The sequence below is a fragment of the Melitaea cinxia genome, chromosome 18 (assembly GCF_905220565.1).
Source record: "Melitaea cinxia chromosome 18, ilMelCinx1.1, whole genome shotgun sequence".
NCBI classification, from domain to species: Eukaryota; Metazoa; Arthropoda; class Insecta; order Lepidoptera; family Nymphalidae; genus Melitaea; species Melitaea cinxia.
In genome coordinates, this window is record NC_059411.1 from 8,810,738 (window position 1) to 8,831,696 (window position 20,959).

General features: G+C 32.8%; 1 protein-coding gene across 4 annotated transcripts; it reads left to right on the top strand.

Annotated features, from left to right (window-relative positions):
* The first annotated feature begins 2,363 nt into the window (after positions 1 to 2,363).
* On the top strand, positions 2,364 to 19,657 carry LOC123662548. Of its 4 annotated transcripts, XM_045597392.1 has the most exons (5): positions 2,677 to 2,741; positions 4,291 to 4,488; positions 17,732 to 17,841; positions 18,095 to 18,301; positions 19,516 to 19,657. In XM_045597392.1, exons 3-5 carry the CDS (start codon positions 17,763 to 17,765, stop codon positions 19,545 to 19,547), a joined length of 318 nt encoding a protein of 105 aa, XP_045453348.1. In that variant the 5' UTR covers positions 2,677 to 2,741; positions 4,291 to 4,488; positions 17,732 to 17,762; the 3' UTR covers positions 19,548 to 19,657. The 4 variants fall into 4 exon arrangements, with proteins under 4 accessions (XP_045453346.1, XP_045453348.1, XP_045453345.1 ...); XM_045597390.1 differs by lacking the exons at positions 2,677 to 2,741; positions 17,732 to 17,841 and adding an exon at positions 2,364 to 2,421; XM_045597389.1 differs by lacking the exon at positions 17,732 to 17,841.
* Positions 19,658 to 20,959: the final 1,302 nt, after the last annotated feature.

Consider the following 20,959-nt stretch of genomic DNA (forward strand, 5'->3'; position numbering starts at 1 on the left):
TCATACTAAAGAAATATATAAATATTGTGTACTGTATGAATATATAATGTAATCTATATATGAAGCAAAAACTTTGTACCCCTTTTTACGAAAATTGTGCGGACGGGGGAGTATGAAATTTCGCACACTTACGCACGTTTATAGAGTGAAGGAGTGCAGAATGCTAATATTTTTTAAATTATGCATAAAAATATATTAAATCAATAAAAAAAGCATTACACACACTTACCACGTATTTGACACACACACGCATATTATACTATTTGATTGATTGTCAGTCTGTAGTCAAATTGAAAAATTGAAAAAGAGGTTTATTTTCATAATTTATTGGTTGTCTTTCATTTAAATTTTTAATTTTGGTCACAACCGGGACCAACGGCTTAACGTGCTCTCCGAGGAACTCCGAGGCAGTTCTTACTTAATAAATAAAATAAATTCTCATGCCCTTTCAAGGGCAGCATGAACATCTTTATTTACTCCATTGGTGTTTTTTTTTTAATTCGTAATATAAATCGAAGTGCGAGACAATTACAATGAAAAAAGATTTAAAATAAACCGATTATAATATTTCTACTGACATTTTATCTAGAAAATTATCAATGTTTAAATATACATATAATTGGTATTGATTTATATATTTGCTATGTGGTTACGGCAGTAAAGAATATAGCCACCCCCTTCCTGTGGTTGTTGTAAGAGGCGACTAAGGGATAACACAGTTCCACTACCACCTTGGAACTTAAAAAGCTCACGTATGGCGGGAAAACCATCTAATGCTGCTAACTTTCAAATACACAGGCCGAAGACCAGCGTCTGCGATGCGACAAAGCCAGCCCCGCTGTCACTAACCCAATGAGGTAACTATGAGCAAAACACATGAGTTTCAACATTATGGCGCGAGCTTGGAGAAGCCTATACCCAGCAGTGGACTGCGATAAGGTGAAGTGATTTATATATGAAAATGGGTTAGTGAGGCTAGGAATCTGGGCGTTATAATGGATCAACATCTTAGATTCGAAGAGCATATCCTTAAAAACTGTACGAAACTCATCGATTGGCAATTTTAAAACAATACACAAAAAATACTTAATTAAGAAACAGGTACAAAACTTGTAAGAGCCGATTAATGATAAACGACTGTACCACCGGTACCTACTAATTTTTAATAAAATAAAAGAACGACTGGAAGGGATGTTTAGTGTGTAAAGTGTATGTGTGTGTACATGATGTATCTATTTGTGTATCTTTGTATAGATATATATTTATTATATGTGTACTTGATGATATTTGGTATTGTTGGTTACTACGATAGTCTTACTGACTTATTAGATGCTATTTATTGGCTGCTGCCGCTGTCGTTCGCATGGTACCTGAGGTGTCCACTGAAAATCAGCGTGTGAAGTTTAGGGATCTTACTATGGTCCCTGTATTTCCACAAGTGCTGAGTGGCCATCCTTTTTGTGACGGTACACTGCTGACAGGTGTAAATAACTTTGGCAGATGAATTTTGTGTTACGTTTACGGTTATTTTAATTTTATTTATTTTTTTACTCTTTTCTTCACATTTATGTTCAATCTTATAAAGAGTACTTGTTGTTTTTTTTTTTTTTCATTATTACTCTTTTCTTTTTATTTTAATTTTTTATTTGATTAAAGTTTTACTTTTCATTTTTTAAATTAATTATATAAATTTTTAGTTACATCTTTACTTAATTTTGACCTTTTTTTTGTATTTGTGCTCTCATTGTGTTAGTTGTGTATAAGCAGTGTAAGTGTCTCAAATAAATGTGTTTCTTTCTTTCTTTCTTTGATATGTACAATTGGATGCCATAGTACCTTAATTTGTTTTATTATTCTCTAATTATAAATATATAAAAAATATAATATAAATTTATCTATACACATAATAAAATGGTAGGAAAGTCAAAACTGTACATTGAATATTTTTTTAAAAGAATGTAGTGTGATTTACAATCGATAACGAAGCCAAAAATATAGTTTTTAGAATTTTTGTCTTTTTGTCTGTTTGTCGTTATATATGTCCAGGATAAACTCATGAAGTACTGCATGCATTTACTTCAATAGGCTACAAATCATCACGCTATCACCTACGGGGAACAAGCAGTGAACCTTTATTTCTTCAACGCATTCTGTAACAACGTGTAATCTAACGACGCATATTTGAATGTTGTTATTATGTTAATAACCATGCTTTAAGCCACCTTCATACTATAAATAAAGACATTCTGTAGTATATTTAGTATCAGCGTTGCACCCGTGCGAAGCCGGGGCGGGTCGCTAGTAAATATATATATTTTTTGCAGGGGCAAGAGTGCGTCTGAAGTTTGTGCATGAGCGGCCGGCTCCTGGTCTAACGCGCGGGGCGAGAGCGACGGGAGGCGGCGGGGACCACTGGCAACGGTGCGAGCGCAGCGACCGTGTATTTCATTATCAATTTATCATCCACACAGATCATCCACGTCACCGAACCGTAACTACTAGTGTTCTTGTGAACCGTAACTACTTCTGTCCACGACGCCAAGCCGTCGAAAGAAAATACAATCCATTTATTAACCACACAATACAATTTCTGTACGAGTTGTTTCACCGGAGTGAACATTGCTGCGCTTATAGCTGACATTCCTGGACAAGAAGCAATCATTCGTCGGCAGGAATACATTTAAGTACAGGTTTTGGATACCATCTGTCGTGTCTGCGATCATCATACGTCAAGGATACACGTGAGATCGTTCCATATCCTACTTTTATCCTAACCGTTATCATTCGCATTCATCAACCATTATTCCATTTTCATTTTATTTCATACTATTTTAAAATTCACCTCATTATTTCGTAGTCTTATAATTCGTTACATCATCATAATTAGTAACAAGAGTATTCATACAGTAATATTGTATTTAAATAAGAAAAAATTATAATATTTTTACGTAAATATTCTTAATTTATTTATTAATTTAACATCTACCTACGTCGATTAATGTCAATTTTTTACAATCATTAACATTTACCATTCATTAAATAATAGCTCATATCATCATTTTCGTTCATCGTAACTCGTATTCAAATTTATTTTTTTTCAAAATTGCTTATTTATAATTTTTTCATTACAAAAGTCGGTACTTCAAAAATAAAACTGTAAAATACTGTACCTACCATAGTAGTTGCTATATTATACGCCTGGCTATTTAAGCAATCACTTATATTAGTCGTTGCTTTATTTTTTCGTGCGTTTTTTTTTTTTTTCATTTTTTAACAAATTGCTTTTAAATTTTGAATAATTAAAATTTGTTTTTAGCTTACTAAAATGCTTGCATCTTGCTTATGAAAACAATAATTACAAATAAAATAATACCTTTAAAATAGTTGTTGCAAATTAATTACTTATCTATAATATAAAAATGAGTCGCTGAATGTGTTGCTAAGCGCAAAACTCGAGAACGGTTGGACCGATTTCGCTAATTCTTTTTTTAAAATATTCCTTAAACTACGAAGATGGTTCTTACGGAGAGAAAAATTTAAAAAAAATAATTTAAATTTCCTGAAAAAGTCTAAAAACAACACTTTTCTATACTCCCATACAAAAGATTTATGATAATACTTAAAAGTCAATTTGAACTTTAATACAATACGATAAAGTTTTGTGTTAGGCGATACGAAGTTCGCCGGGTCAGCTAGTTGTTAATAAATTATAATACCTGAAAATAATAATATTTAATATTTTACGCTGCGTTGGCGCAACGGTCACAGCCATGGATTGTACCTGTTGCGCTGGCGGTTGTGGGTTCGATCCCCGCACATGACAAACATTTGTATTGGTCATACAGGTGTTTGCCGTGGTCTGGGTGTTTGTGCAGTCCTAGTGGGTCTCCCCACCATGCCTCGGAGAGCACGATAAGCCGTCGGTCCCGGTTGCTATCATGTACACCTGATAGCGATCGTTACTCATAGTAGGGAATATATCCGCCAACCCGCATTGGAGCAGCGTGGTGGATTAAGCTCCGATCCTTCTACTTGGGGAAAGAGGCCTATGCCCAGTAGTGGAATATTACAGGCTGGAGCGAATATTTTAATGTAAGTTAACAATGAGTGAAATACAAATGAAACATTTAATAAAAAAGCGAGCTATAATTAAGGGAAAGCTTACTGGCTTTATTAATTATTTGAAATCACTTGTAAATAGCAATTGATGGCAATTGATGAATTGCAAACACAGATCGAACTTCAATCGTATTTGGATAAAATTGAAAGCTTATACGATGATTTCGATAGTTTTCAGAGTGAGCTGGAACCTGGACGAGTAGTCAGATATGCCTAAAGACGAGGCTAAGGAGCGCGAGGCCTTCTATTCTCAGTACTACTACTCTCTCGTGTCTGCCGGACGTGCCTTGATCCAGAGTCATAGCAAGCTGTCGCTCCCTTCGCTCCACACTTTGTCTCCGATTTGCTCTGAGGCACATTCACACAAAGGTAAGGTTATTGAACTACTTAAAATAAATTTGCCATATTTTAACGGTGAATATCAGTACTGTATCAGTATTGACTTTAATTTCATTACACGCGGGCTTCTTGGAAGGGTAATGCGGCTTTCACTATATCAGGCCTAGATCTTTACGCCGACAACTATAAGGTTGCATGGAAAACTCTATTCGAACGATATAACAACAAACGTGTTCTAGAAAATCACCATTGGAATTCTTTGTTTAAACGAGGATCTTCTGATAGAACTCCTGGGGGGATTGGGGTTGGCTTTGCAACGCGTTTGTAATGCTTCTGCTATCGCAGACGTCAAAGAAAAAGGATCCATACAAAAGAAATCTAGTACACGAGATTAATTTTGTATGGATCCTTTTTTGCGCAATTTGATCGACGCAATAAATAAAAATCTAACTTAGGCCAACCAGTCCTATACTGGGATACATTAATCATTTATATGATGAATTCTAAATTGGATAATGTCAAAAATGGTGAATGGGAATTATATAGGAACAACTATAAGGACCCCTCCACATTGAAAAATTTTACTAAATTTTTTTAGAAACTTTAAATACAACAAAAATAATGATATAGTATATTATAGTCATAAACCAGATGTCAGTTTTAACAAATCCAAATCCTCACCAAATTTCTACTGTTCTGCTTTCAACAGCTTTAGTAAGCTCTATGTCAATTGATAACCGCATGCTGCTAGAATCTTGCTTGATAATGGATCGAAACATACTGGGTGGGCCATTTCAAGTGGAAGCAATTGTTTGCTAAAAAAATAAAAATATATATTGTTTTTTGTTGTTCATTTAAAAAATATTTTATTTTTATCTAAAGAGACTTCTTATAATTACTTTTTAAAAATGATATCGCGCAAATGGCCACCTCTGGCCTTGGCAACCAAATGTGTCCCTTTTCTCGGCGTTTTCAATTACGTTGGCCAATTTTTCGGCGGATGTGGCGCCAATTTCTTGACGAATATTGTTTTTGAGGGCAGCTAGAGTCAGTCCTTGGCTTGTTAGCGTATACTTTGGATTTCAAGTAATCCTACAAAAAAAGTCTGGAAGCGTCAAATCAGTTGATCTCGGTCGCCAGTTAAAATCGCCATTTTTCGATATCAGTCGCCCAGGGAACCATGGTCACAATAAATTGATTGTTGCTCGAGCTGTGTGGCGTGTGGCGCCGTCCTGTTGGAACCAGTAAGCGTCCATGTCATTTTCACAAATAATTGGCATCAGAAAATCCGTTATCATGGACCGATAAACGCATACCATTGACGGTACCGTACGTTGTTGGAGTCTCTTCAATACTGGCTCGTATGACTTCGATATTTTCATCAGAACCTGTTGTTCGTTGTCTGGATAAGTGTCTGGCAATACAAAGACTACCGGTGTCCACAAATTTTGCGTATAAACGTCTGATAGTGTTATCATCTGGAGCAATTTTCATTGTATTTTTTTTTTATACGAAACGCACGTTTAGTTTTCACGATTGAAAAGTTATTTTGAATGTACAGCTGAACAATTTCAGCACTTCTTTTGGTGTGTAGTGCTCCATGGTTAAAATTCTACTGAAATGACGCTTCCAACACGGTATGTCATTAATCGATCTGATAACTAATGTCAAAGATAGAGAGTTGCTCGATGCTTCCACTTTAAAATAATTAATGGCCCACCCTGTACATATATCGAATATTGAAATAATATATATCGAAAATTATTTTGTGTAAGCTTTCTTCCATATACTAACGATGCATTTTTAACAGCCAAAAAGATACATAACAATGATAATGGTACTATCCTGAACCCAGCATTTTGTTATTTCGAAGCATTCCCTAGCCATTAAAAAAGCTTCGTGTTGGTAATTTAGTCAAGAATTCAAAAACTGTGATGCCAGTATTCTTAAAGCCAGTTTTGCTAAACCAGATTTGATTTTGGAGGGATAAGTCACGAAACTTCAACAGAAAGGTCTTGGTTTGGTTTAGGTCTTGGTTTGTCGCTCTTTTTTGGGCCAATGCGATGACAACGACTAAAAGAATCTCTCGATAAGTTATTAATTTTAAGATGATCGGTAAAAGTTTCATTATCAATTGATAATGTGTTCTCCTTTTTATTTGAAGGGATGATGTGCCATTCTTTGGCTTCTCATATTAAAATTGATCTTGTTGTTTAGCGAGAAGTTCAACTTGCTTCTGGAGTCCCTCAAGTACATTCAATACAAAATCTCTAAATACATAAAATTGTGCTACAAAAATTTATGTTGGACTTGATAAGATATGAAATTCAGCCATTCTTAAATTAAGCTGCTCTGATATTCCGTTATGGATTTTTTAATGACATCCATAGTTGACACTTGAAAGTTTTTGAATAATTTAGTTTACTTGTAAAATATAATAAATAATAATTATTGGTAAACTATTGTTGAAGTAATTAGTGCTGGTACGCAGAAAATACATTTAAAATACTATAGCATAGTTTCTTGAATATAATTTAAATAAAATAAAATTTGAGCTTAAAATCGACTTGTTGATCTTTTGTCCACTTACCCGAATGAACACTTTATATGAGCATTAGTCGATAGTCGAATTGATTGGGCTCACTTTGGGGAAATTTTATTACCAATCTGCAAATGTTTAGAACTGCTGCTTTTTGTAATAATTGGTAAAAACTCGCTGGTAATTTTAGTGTTTATAGAAACTTACGTTGTTGGGTAGGTATAACTCCGGTTGTAGAAAGTACTATTTGTAAATGCTTTATTCGGGTTATTTCGTCTTTTAATTCAGTTTATTAGATACTGCTATGCCAATAAGAAAACCATACTTGCTTGTTTTGTCAATTACTATTATATCCAATCTATTATAATTGTGTTTGCTGGCAAACGAAAAAAAACCGACTTCAATTACATCGACAAGTAATACAACGTAGGTAGACGAAAAAATAGTAAGTCGCATTATCAAAGATTGCTCCAAAAGTTGTAATCTGATCTCGATGAAATTTAAATGTAACAACATGATAAACATCGGCTTTCGATTACATTAAAAATAATTCTCCTATTAAACAATATTTCCAATATCGCACCGCTTCTTTCATGGAGAAAAATATATATGTAATAAATCTTTATCATATATTTCCAAAACTGGTTGAAAGCACAATATTTTTTTTCAAATGTCCCTTGGCATTTATCAGTCCAAATGAAGTTTTGATTTTTCCTTAGTAAATTATGTAATGGATCTTTTATTGCACAGTATATTATTGCACTTCGTGGAACTTAATCATGATATTAATTTATTTTTCCTAGAAACTATCTGACATGTTTTTGTGTTTTTAGAATAGAAAAATTTCTCATAGACCGTAATCTTTTAATGGTTTTATAGAATTCTTTTGTATAGTAATAATGACCCAGATAATTCACAAAATCTGATGCAAAGGTGCATTTCGTAAATTTTTATTTTAAACTTTCTGTTTTAATGGCTTCTAACAGTTGACACACAGATGACTAATGTGCTGATTTTGAAAATACTAGAATATCATCTATAAAAATTACAGCAAAATTTGTAAGTTTGTATTCTCTAAGTATATTGCTTAATATTCTTTTCTTTTTAAGCCAAAAGTTAAGAAGGTCCATTAGAAATGTCCTTCCCATATCAAAAATCCAGTATTTTTCCTGTCTTCTTTTTTCAAAGGAATAGACCAGAATGCAGCATTAATATCTATAAGTTAGGTAATACGTACAATTTCTCGTTTTTGAGATTATTTCTGCTATTAATGGAAATCTGGACTTCTTGTTTTCCTTTTTTTTAAATGCTAAATTGACAGGTGCAGCAAATGGACTGTAGAATTCTTCGGTAAGATTTTAATTCAATAAATTTGCTATTTGCTTCTATCTTTGTTTTATATCTTCCAAAGTGCTTCTGTAGGACCTTTAAAAGCAATATTTGTCTACCAATAAGTCTATTCTAGCTTCATATCCATTAACAGTACCGACATCATACTTATTTTTTGCAAAAACTGTGTTATATTCGTCAATTCATTTATTAACTTATGATTTTTTTTATCATCTAAATGATCTATCTTTATTTCAAAATCTTTTTCTTTTACAAGTTCTTTGAAATTAATTTTGTGTTATTTTACATCTCTGTTATCTGTACTTTCTTCTACCTTCATTTTTTTTTTATGTTCTCATTGATGTGATATTTTTGGGTTATTTCTAAGTCTTCGTTGTTGTTTGAATTTCTTTATTATGTCTAATCCAATCAGAAAATCATATTTAAAAAATTTCATCAATAATGTATATATACATCTACATTTTTTTCTATCTCAAATATTTGAATTGAAAACGAAGCAAAAGAAAATCGTCCGCGCCAATCGCAAAGCCCTCTACGTCCCGCGTAGACACGTCACAGCTAATTACCTCACCAGAATATGACACAGATATGAGGACTTTTCCGATTTAAGTACGTAATGTATATAAAAGAGTAAAATGTACCTAACCCGTATTAATTAAGTTATTTAATTCGTAGAGTACCAACTTACATTGCAAATAGCCTACGTTACTCGTGGTCTCAAAATATCAAAGAGGACAAGAAATATTTTCCTTGGGAAAAATAGCTAACCCTCTGTCTACATACAAAAAAGTTTCTTACAGTACACTCAAACTGTTTAGACTGCTAAATTTTTCTCCCAGCGACGTCGTAGCCTACGTTGATGTTCTTTTTTTTACCGTGTTTCGTAGAGTATGCGTCCAAACAAAATATTATTCAAGACTAAATCTTGAATATGTAGTCACTTTTATTCGTGAGGTTTATCGTGTGTTTTAGGTGTCGTTTTGTTATTTACTTATCAAGGGAGAGGTGCATACATAGTAAACAAAATATTACGTAAATGAAAATTTTTTTAATGGATTAAGCTATTATATATTATAAGGTATATATAAAACTTAGGTATAACTTATAATCTAACTTACAATCAATACTAAAATTAAGCTCTTCTCCTATATGGAAAAGAACGGCTGCTACTTTTCATCTTCTATATCTGCTCCTCCGCTGTCGAGGGCTTCTAATCTTTGTCGTAATTCAAAAATTGAAATTCAAGTATTTTTATTAGATTGTAACAACAAGTTATATAAAATAATGAAAGAATATCTTTTTTTTTTAAATGCCAAATTAACAGGTGCAGCAAATGGACTGTAGAGTTCTTCGGTAAGATTTTAATTCAATAAATTTGCTATTTGCTTCTATCTTTGTTTTATATCTTCCAAAGTGCTTCTGTAGGACCTTTAAAAGCAATATTTGTCTACCAATAAGTCTATTCTAGCTTCATATCCATTAACAGTACCGACATCATACTTATTTTTTGCAAAAACTGTGTTATATTCGTCAATTCATTTATTAACTTATGATTTTTTTTATCATCTAAATGATCTATCTTTATTTCAAAATCTTTTTCTTTTACAAGTTCTTTGAAATTAATTTTGTGTTATTTTACATCTCTGTTATCTGTACTTTTTTCTACCTTCATTTTTTTTTATGTTCTCATTGATGTGATATTTTTGGGTTATTTCTAAGTCTTCGTTGTTGTTTGAATTTCTTTATTATGTCTAATCCAATCAGAAAATCATATTTAAAAAATTTCATCAATAATGTATATATACATCTACATTTTTTTCTATCTCAAATATTTGAATTGAAAACGAAGCAAAAGAAAATCGTCCGCGCCGATCGCAAAGCCCTTTACGTCCCGTGTAGACACGTCACAGCTAATTACCTCACCAGAATATGACACAGATATGAGGACTTTTCCGATTTAAGTACGTAATGTATATAAAAGAGTAAAATGTACCTAACCCGTATTAATTAAGTTATTTAATTCGTAGAGTACCAACTTACATTGAAAATAGCCTACGTTACTCGTGGTCTCAAAATATCAAAGAGGACAAGAAATATTTTCCTTGGGAAAAATAGCTAACCCTCTGTCTACATACAAAAAAGTTTCTTACAGTACACTCAAACTGTTTAGACTGCTAAATTTTTCTCCCAGCGACGTCGTAGCCTACGTTGATGTTCTTTTTTTTACCGTGTTTCGTAGAGTATGCGTCCAAACAAAATATTATTCAAGACTAAATCTTGAATATGTAGTCACTTTTATTCGTGAGGTTTATCGTGTGTTTTAGGTGTCGTTTTGTTATTTACTTATCAAGGGAGAGGTGCATACATAGTAAACAAAATATTACGTAAATGAAAATTTTTTTAATGGATTAAGCTATTATATATTATAAGGTATATATAAAACTTAGGTATAACTTATAATCTAACTTACAATCAATACTAAAATTAAGCTCTTCTCCTATATGGAAAAGAACGGCTGCTACTTTTCATCTTCTATATCTGCTCCTCCGCTGTCGAGGGCTTCTAATCTTTGTCGTAATTCAAAAATTGAAATTCAAGTATTTTTATTAGATTGTAACAACAAGTTATATAAAATAATGAAAGAATATCTTTTTTTTTTAAATGCCAAATTAACAGGTGCAGCAAATGGACTGTAGAGTTCTTCGGTAAGATTTTAATTCAATAAATTTGCTATTTGCTTCTATCTTTGTTTTATATCTTCCAAAGTGCTTCTGTAGGACCTTTAAAAGCAATATTTGTCTACCAATAAGTCTATTCTAGCTTCATATCCATTAACAGTACCGACATCATACTTATTTTTTGCAAAAACTGTGTTATATTCGTCAATTCATTTATTAACTTATGATTTTTTTTATCATCTAAATGATCTATCTTTATTTCAAAATCTTTTTCTTTTACAAGTTCTTTGAAATTAATTTTGTGTTATTTTACATCTCTGTTATCTGTACTTTTTTCTACCTTCATTTTTTTTTATGTTCTCATTGATGTGATATTTTTGGGTTATTTCTAAGTCTTCGTTGTTGTTTGAATTTCTTTATTATGTCTAATCCAATCAGAAAATCATATTTAAAAAATTTCATCAATAATGTATATATACATCTACATTTTTTTCTATCTCAAATATTTGAATTGAAAACGAAGCAAAAGAAAATCGTCCGCGCCGATCGCAAAGCCCTTTACGTCCCGTGTAGACACGTCACAGCTAATTACCTCACCAGAATATGACACAGATATGAGGACTTTTCCGATTTAAGTACGTAATGTATATAAAAGAGTAAAATGTACCTAACCCGTATTAATTAAGTTATTTAATTCGTAGAGTACCAACTTACATTGAAAATAGCCTACGTTACTCGTGGTCTCAAAATATCAAAGAGGACAAGAAATATTTTCCTTGGGAAAAATAGCTAACCCTCTGTCTACATACAAAAAGTTTCTTACAGTACACTCAAACTGTTTAGACTGCTAAAATTTTCTCCCAGCGACGTCGTAGCCTACGTTGATGTTCTTTTTTTTTACCGTGTTTCGTAGAGTATGCGTCCAAACAAAATATTATTCAAGACTAAGTCTTGAATATGTAGTCACTTTTATTCGTGAGGTTTATCGTGTGTTTTAGGTGTCGTTTTGTTATTTACTTATCAAGGGAGAGGTGCATACATAATAAACAAAATATTACGTAAATGAAACATTTTTTTATTGAATTAAGCTATTATATATTATAAGGTATATATAAAACTTAGGAATAACTTATAATCTAACTTACAATCAATACTATAATTAAGCTCTTCTCCTATATGGAAAAGAACGGCTGCTACTTTTCATTTTTCTATATCTGCTCCTCCGCTGTCAAGGGCTTCTAATCTTTGTCGTAATTCAAAAACTGAAATTCAAGTATTTTAATTAGATTGTGATAACAAGTTGTTTGAAATAATGAAAGGATATTTTGCTTGATTCTGAGTATTAGAGAGTAATACAATGAAACTCGTTTCGTTTTTATAAAATAGAAAAATACACATTCTCGAAAATGTGTCTAAGTGACAAAATTTATATCATTGAAAGAATATTTAAAAGGTATTTCAAGACTAATCTTACTTTTTGCCTCATTAGGTCATTATCATTATCATTTGTATGATGTAGTTCTTTTAAGTCTTCTTTCCCAGCATTACGTTTTAGTAGCCGTATAAGTATATTCAATATAATGTCGCCTTTGGAGGCCTAAAAACAATTTTTTTATTAATGTTTTGAACATATGCCCATGCAAAAGAGTAAAAATTGAAACAAAAACTCTCACAGACTGTGAATTACTTGAAGAAAATGTAACAATTAAAGAGGATCATTATTGTATAAAAATCCACTCAGTTGTTACTTTTGTTTTACTCGTTCCGTTTTTATAAAATAGAAAAAAAATATTCTCGACAATGTCTAATGACTGGTATTTCAGAACTAATCTTACTTTTTTGCCTCTGTTCCGTATAGGAGCAAGAGATAATAAAAACTTGATTATCTTCTCAAATAGATGTATTTTTGAATAATTATACCAAAGGAAAGGAGTATGCACATCTTAAAACGTGGTTGTTTTATAAATCTTGAACGATCGCCGATGACGTATTCGAGAGCGCGCCCGCGATTGGCCAGGACCGGTATGCCGCGATATATGAGAGCTCCAATTGGTCGAACACATCGCAAATTTAGACCTTAGTACAAAGGTGCAAAGGCGACGTGCGAACCCAAACTAAGCGGAACCATAGATTATACACTTATATACTGAAGCGGAACGAGCGGAGCGAACAGCCTCATTAGATCATAATATGCATGACGTAGTTCTTTTAAATTTTCTTTTCCAGCATTACGTTTTAGTAGCCGTATAACTTTGTTATATATGTCGCCTTTAGAGGTCTAAAAACAAATTGTTTTATAATGTTTTGTACATATAATTATGTCTATGCAAAAAGCGGAAAAAGTGACTCACTAATGAAAGTTTGCAGAAGAGTAAAAATTGCGTGAGGTGCGTGGAACGCCTTTTAAAACCGTCCATGCAGCTATTTCTCTATTCATACGGTCTCCCGGTCGGAGGTGCTCAGTATGATCGGTTTCTGCCATTCCTCTTTAGCCAAGTATAGGGGGGTCAATCCTTTATCACACACTACAACATCACCATACATAGAGCTATCGCGTCTCGTTTCAAAGTAGACCCTGAGGCTGCTCACCTTATGGTTATGCATGGTGTTAACGCTCAACATACCTCGACTACCACATTTCCACGGAACAAACAGTCTCATGACCGACGACTTAGGATGGTGCACGCGATGCTGCATCATAATTGTGTGAACTCTTCTGCCTAGGGTGTCAAGTTCGGTCTGAGTCCATCTAAGCACGCCAAAGATGTACAAGAAAGTTGCCATGATCCAGCCGTTATAAGCTCAGAGCTTGTTGGTGCCCCACAAATAGCTCCAGGGGACTTTTGTCAGCTGTCTAAAAAAGACTTCGCAAACTGTACTTCACCCCTATGCATTGTGACATACCAAGGTACCGGTAAGATTCAGCTTCGGAAAACTCGCTCGTTTCTTTTTGTGTGTAATAAAGTTTTAATAAATAAATAAATAAAAATAATATTTTCTTGTACCTACTTTTAAATGGGACTGTGTATTCGAATTGATATTAACCTGTTCTATTAAATATTTTTGTGAAATAAAATTTATATTTTGAATATATTGTTTTGACGTAGGTTGGATATTCTATTAACCCGGCGCAAATGACGTGAAAATAATTACGAGGACGATGACGCCGGGTCATATTGACCTGAATTTTATCAATAATTTTTCAAGAAATTTAGCAAGTCACCTTAATTTTAATGACTGTATATTAAAAAAGGTTCTTTGATTAGGTAGTCAAATAAAAATAATAAACAATAAGTTCTAGAAATTAAACTGTTATTCACTTTTTCTTCGTTCAAAATCAACTTTGAAAATATAACATGTTTATATTTTGAATTTTTGGTAAAGTATTCGTAGCAACAATAGGATTCAATAGTACTATGTACTAATAGAGAGATCACTCACTATTCATTTTTGCAATAAAAACTATTAGATTAGAACAATTTAGTGACTAATTATATCTTACAAATTAAATTTGACATTTATAAAGAGCTGATCAATAGCTTTATTCTCTTTAGTCTGTGTTTGATCACTGTATCTGTCCTCGAAAACAATAAAATCATCATCTTCATTAAAAAATATACTAGTGGTGCTACTCCAGCTGCTTCCAGGCACTATTTCATGTTTTTTGTAAGTAGTCTCTAAGGCATGAATTGCAAAATTTTGATGTATCTGCTCATTTGTTGTGATGCTTTCTGGCAATCAACGCATTTTATAACTAGGGTGGTAGCATGATGTTAAAGGCGGATTTATATTTGACTAACGTGTCGTGTCGTGTCGCATCAGAACAGAATCGGTATCATACATTTTATATGACATCGTTTACATTTATGTGTTGTGTCATGTCGTTATGGCTTCTGATGTGTCGCATCAGAACCGATCCCGATTCGCGTCAGATAAGCGGGTTGCGGGGGGTGCCGAAATGGCGCCATCACTACACGTCAGATTAATGTGTGAACAATGTTGTCACAGAGTACATTGAATATACGGGTAAGTGTTGTGTTATGACGCATCAGCGTCGCTTGTTATTTACGTAAATTGTAAAATAATAGTTTATTTGGCTCTTAAAAATGGATGGCTTGGTTGAAATTGTACAACAATTTAATGTTATTTATATGATAAAACATAAACAATATAATATATACCTAATATGTTTGTCTATTGATTGGATGAATTCAAAATCCCCTTCTCTTTCTTTCTTTTTTTTTAAAGAGTTGCGAGCATTAAAAATTGGATATCTTCTTCAAAATCTGAATCGGAATCCGATGACTCATAGAAGAAGAAGAATATTTCAAACGTTTGACCTGCGTTAGAGCTGCGGCTGTATTGATTCACAATATCGTTCTGATGCGTCAGAACACTACATAATAATATTAACGTAATAATAACGTAAAAGTCAAAATTTTGACTTACAGTCATAGCGTACACTACGGTCTCGTGTGTATAAAACCATAATAGGCAGTGTTACCAACTTTAATAGCTGCTTTACCATCAATACTCGCACCTCGCACTCACACCCACGATCTCTAAATGAAGGTTAAATGTACCTACTTTAATGTTAAAATACATCGGCGTCAGGTACCTATTTAAAATACGAATTACAAATTACATTTTAAGAAAGTAATAAAAATATAAATACCAAATATATATTTATATTTCAATTACAAGTAATTCAAATACTGCCCAACCCTGGCTGTATATGTGTATAAAATATTATTTCTCACGCTTGTTTGCAGAATTCATCAACTAAACTGAATATGTATATAACAAATACACACAAATAAAAACTCTTTGGCTATTTATTAGTAACTCGCGATCGTGGAAGATCCTATTTAAAAAATTAATGCTGTCACTTTTATTTCATTACAATATTATAATAGTCAATTTAAAACATTTAATCGTAATGAACTGCGAATGCAAAGAACAGGAAAAACGTAAATACTATCAATACTACGATACTCCGGACGGATGTGATGTATTTAAAAAGGTAATTGTAACATTTGACACGATATCAAGACGGCGTGTTTATACACCATTCCCCTATTTATGGACATTGAGAGCTTTAATTTATAATAGTTAAAGAAAACTTGAAACGATTCAGTGGAGATTTTTTGTATGAATATGATTGAAAAGTAAGACGGCATATATAGTTGTCTAGTTATCTGTTGTTATATGTTACCTATTATGTTTCACAAGCATTATAACGCATAAATTATTTACAATCCAACATAAAAATGTATTTATAAAAAAATGATGTATGTGTAAAACTGATACAGACTACAGGTCTTTCGTTAGCTACAGTTTCGAAAACTCCTTTCTTCCCAAAAACACAAGAATCAAATTGTCTACCATACGAACAGACGACCTTTGCTATATGTATATGTTATTAATAGGATCTGTCACGTAATAAACGTTAGTCTTTATAGTAAAGAATTTTATTATGCTGCATGCTGCTGCTGCATATTGCTGCTGCATGGTTCAACCTGTAATATCCCATTTCTGGGCATAGGCCTCTTTCCCCATGTAGGAGCAGGATCAGAGTTTAATCCACCACGCTGCTCCAATGCGGGTTGGCGGAAATATTCCCTACTATGAGTAACGATCGCTATCAGGTGTACATGATAACAACCGGGATCGACGGGTTAACGCGCTGTCCAAGACTCTGTGGGTGGACACAAGTACAAGGACTGCACAAACACCCAGACTACATCAAACCTCTGTATGGCCAATATAAATGTTTATCATGTACGGGGAACGAACCCGCAACCGCCAGCGCAACAGTTACAAACCAGTGCTGTGACCTTTGCACCAAAGCGTCGTCAATTTTATTATATTTTATATTGTCTTTGATTTTTATTATATTAAATGTAAAAGGTACTCGTAACTAGTCGATATGGGGCGATCGCTGGCTTGATTTTGTCTACTTACGATGTCTTGATGTACTCTCACGCTATTGGTTTACGGCAGATAATGAAACGGTATGTATAATAGCTACTTAGAATATTTTACCAGTTGAATAAAATGTTTTATGGATTTGCCATCCGTGAGTACAAAAACTTTTTTATTATCATTGACATCATTTGATCACCATTGGGTTGGAGACAATAATAAGAAAAAAAACTACAACTACAACACAAAAACTGAAAATAAATATTTATATAAATGCAAACATCCATCTCGAGCGAGAATCGAGCCCGCAACCGCCGGTATTTAGGTGCCTACACGGCACACACACTACTACACCTAAATCATCATCATAAATAAATAAATATTCGTAGTCCAAACTCCATCACTGCCGGTTTCATCATAATCAGTCACACCGGTTCACTGTGGACTTCCAAATTAATTAGGAGAGTTATTAAAACAAAAGCAAAAATGCTAATAAACCGCGATAACACCCTAAAAATTCTTTTATTATAATGAGTGAAATTTGCGTAACCGTTAGGAAACAATAAAAAACAAAAGTGGTAAAAAGAAATAGCGAAGAGGTATGCCTCATGGTGTTGTGATTATAATTTTTTCGTTATTACATTCTAACACTGTTATATTAAAAATATTGAAATTGATCTAGAATCAATAATGCTATTTCTTTTATCATAAACAACACTACGATCTTCTTGGGCATTGAAAATTTTAAAATTAATAACTATTATAATTTCCTATTGTAAAGGTACTCCTTCCATACTGTTCCTCTTGTCCTGATGGGAGCGACATTTGCTGGAGTTGCTAATGGCGTTCAACATTTTAGAGCTAAAGATGATATTTTCAACTATTTCATTGGTAAAATTATTATACGAGTATTGTTCTCGTAATATGTATTGTATTACAATATTTGTGTCATAAATACTTTTCTCTGACTCATAATATTCTAGAGCAATTTAATGCCATTAGGTACATACCTGTAATTAACAAGTTCTTAAGTTCTTCATTACAAAATTTCGAAATAAGTTTACATAATTTGTTTTATACTTAATGGAATGTCGTTAAAACTTGCATTAAAATTATAAAATATGAATAAAATTAATAATTTTAGGTGGCGTTGCGTGTGGACCAATTTTAGCATACTATCTAGGATCGTATCATGCAGTGCTGCTGGGAGGTTTAGGTCTTGGAGTTATCGGAATGATTAAGAAGAATGCTATCGAGAATAATTACACTCTCTTCCCCGTCATACAAGGGCATATGGGAACGGTTCGAAGTTGGAGGAACGACTATACCTTCAGCCCAGATCCTAGGGACTGTAAGTTTTGTAGCGATTCACTTATTATAAAAATATAAATGTATATCTTGACATTTTAATTTAAGTAATGTGATATGATAAGTTTAACACACACATTTGCATAGAAGTCTGTTCCTAAGGTAGGCATCCAAATATTTGGGCTTTAGGTAATAGCCGACTGATATAGATAGGTATTTTTTTTATAAGTATACATATATAAATATTATTTATTACATATTCTCAGGTAGGGCACAGCAGGTCCTGCTCAAAATATAGAGCAGCCAGACTGGGGTTGTACCTCGACCTTACAGAAGACAATAACTAAATAATACTGTTTTCAAGCAGTATTGTGTTCCTGTTGGTGAGTAAGGTGACCAGAGCTCCTGGGGGGATTGGAGATATGGTCGGCAACGCGCTTGCGATGCTTCTGGTGTTGCAGGTGTCTATAAGCTCCGGTAATCGCTTAACATCGGGTGAGCCGTACGTTTGTTTGCCGACCTAGTTATATAATAAAAAAAAATATTACCCCTAGAAACGGGGTCAGAATCGAATTCGGAACCCCCGAAGCAGAGACAGATTACTCCTAGAAACAGGGTCAGTGCAAAATACACCAACAGGTTATAGGGGGTATATATATCTACAGTTACTGTCATAATGTTTATATAGGTAGAAATTTAATTTCTAGGAGAGGGAGGACTAATAACCAGACCGGAAATAAATATTTGTATGAACACAAATATTCACTCCGAGCGGGAATCGAACCCGCGACTGTCGATGTTTAGGCGCCGTCGACACGGCACAAGTACCATAAACACCAGAACGGTCGTCAATCGGAGTCTTTCATGCTGTTATATACATATATATTTTTTTTGCTATTTAAAAGTATATTTTACATTTCTAAAGAGTTTGTTTGACTAAGGGAAATCGTGCACAACACTCAAAATTTACTCAAAAATTGAGAGGTCGGAGTGGTAACACCACGTTTGTTAATATTTTTTAAACGTAGGTTATTCTAGTGTGTTTGTTCTTTTTTGGTGTACAATAGAATAGAAAATAATCGAATGTTCAAGAAATAAAGTTAAACTTTTTACGTATTCCAAAACTGTTCGGGGTAGTAATAGTTTGTCCATGATAATAGTAAAGCTTCATTACTTTGGATTGTAAATTCTTTAAAATTTCTAAAAGACGTTTTAGTGGTTCTCACAGTTTTGTACTTTTTCTATTCTTTCTTTCAGCTCTTCAACACACGTGCGGAAGTGATAAATAGGTCATGTTTGTAAATGTATACTGGACCTCAATTGTAATTGTAATATATAGGTTTTATTTTTATTTTGTTAATATTTTTACTCAAATTGTTATTGATATGAAAATAAAACAAATTGATAACAAGAGTATTTTTATATTACCTCTTATTTTATTTTAGTCTTCTAGAACGAAAATAAAAATGTCATTTTAATTTGACTAAACATTTGATTAATACATATTTTAATCAAAATTATTAAATTCAAATTCAATTATAATATTACCATTATTTTACTGTACAATGTTTAAGGAATGTGGAAATATAGAAAATAAAAACAAATATGTTCAAGAAGACCAATGCTGACTTACAACTATGAATATTCTTATTGTCGAGTTAAAAAAATTTTACACTCGATGGAACCGCCTCAAAGTCAAATTACATAACTGTACTGTAAAAACACAACTTTAAGAGAATTCAAGCAATGTGAATATTAAAATTACAAATAAAATAAATCAAATCTAATGGAAACTTCTGGCCCAATCCAATGAACCCTAATCTCATGTCACTCTTTTGGGAATCCATAAACCCTACATAATTATGGGTTATTACCGTCCAGCGCTCATTTAACATTAATATTTTAGAAGAAAAAAATCTGAATTTCCTAGGACTTCTAGCGTCCTAACTATGCGATAAAGTTGTTGTCGCCCAGAAACACTCTTATCAATTCACATTGTTATCAAATTCGTAAGCATGAAAGCTGTTTACTCGTTACTGTCACACGTTAATTTCGATAGAAACACAAAGCGAGTCAAAAGTGAAAAATAAAGACTAAAAGGTATACATATACCACAACGTATAATTATATACTTTCAAAGTTTTCAAATGACTAAACTTTCGAAGACAGCATAAATCACCAACTCAACTTTTAATAAATCAATTTTTAAATTAAGAAAGACTACAGATATTTACATATACTATAAGCATGTATATCAATGACCTAATTACCCCTTTTTTTTTCGACTATGGTCATAGGGTGACCTGCTAACGCTCAACGTTGAAAGATTTGACATAAACACAAACAATCCGTGCCAGTATTATGTTTAGCACATTAATATATAGTTATAGTTCGCGTCATGTAAAAAGAACGCTGAAAGAAACTGGAGGGGGTGCGTTTGCGCATGGGTATACTCGCGCACAAAAGTACTACTGTTTTATTTTTTAATTAGACTTTCACTCGCGGCTTCGTATAATGGTTATTGGTAGGTACATTAAAAAATACTAGAAATACAAGTGCGAATAATTCGGACTAAATAAGTATAATAATTATCACTTTACAAAATCACAATTTTTTTTTAAACAAAAGCAATAACAAATTTTTTAGTTATTGAAAGGTCGTATTCTAAAATATTAATTATCTGTACTCTCGATATTCGTAT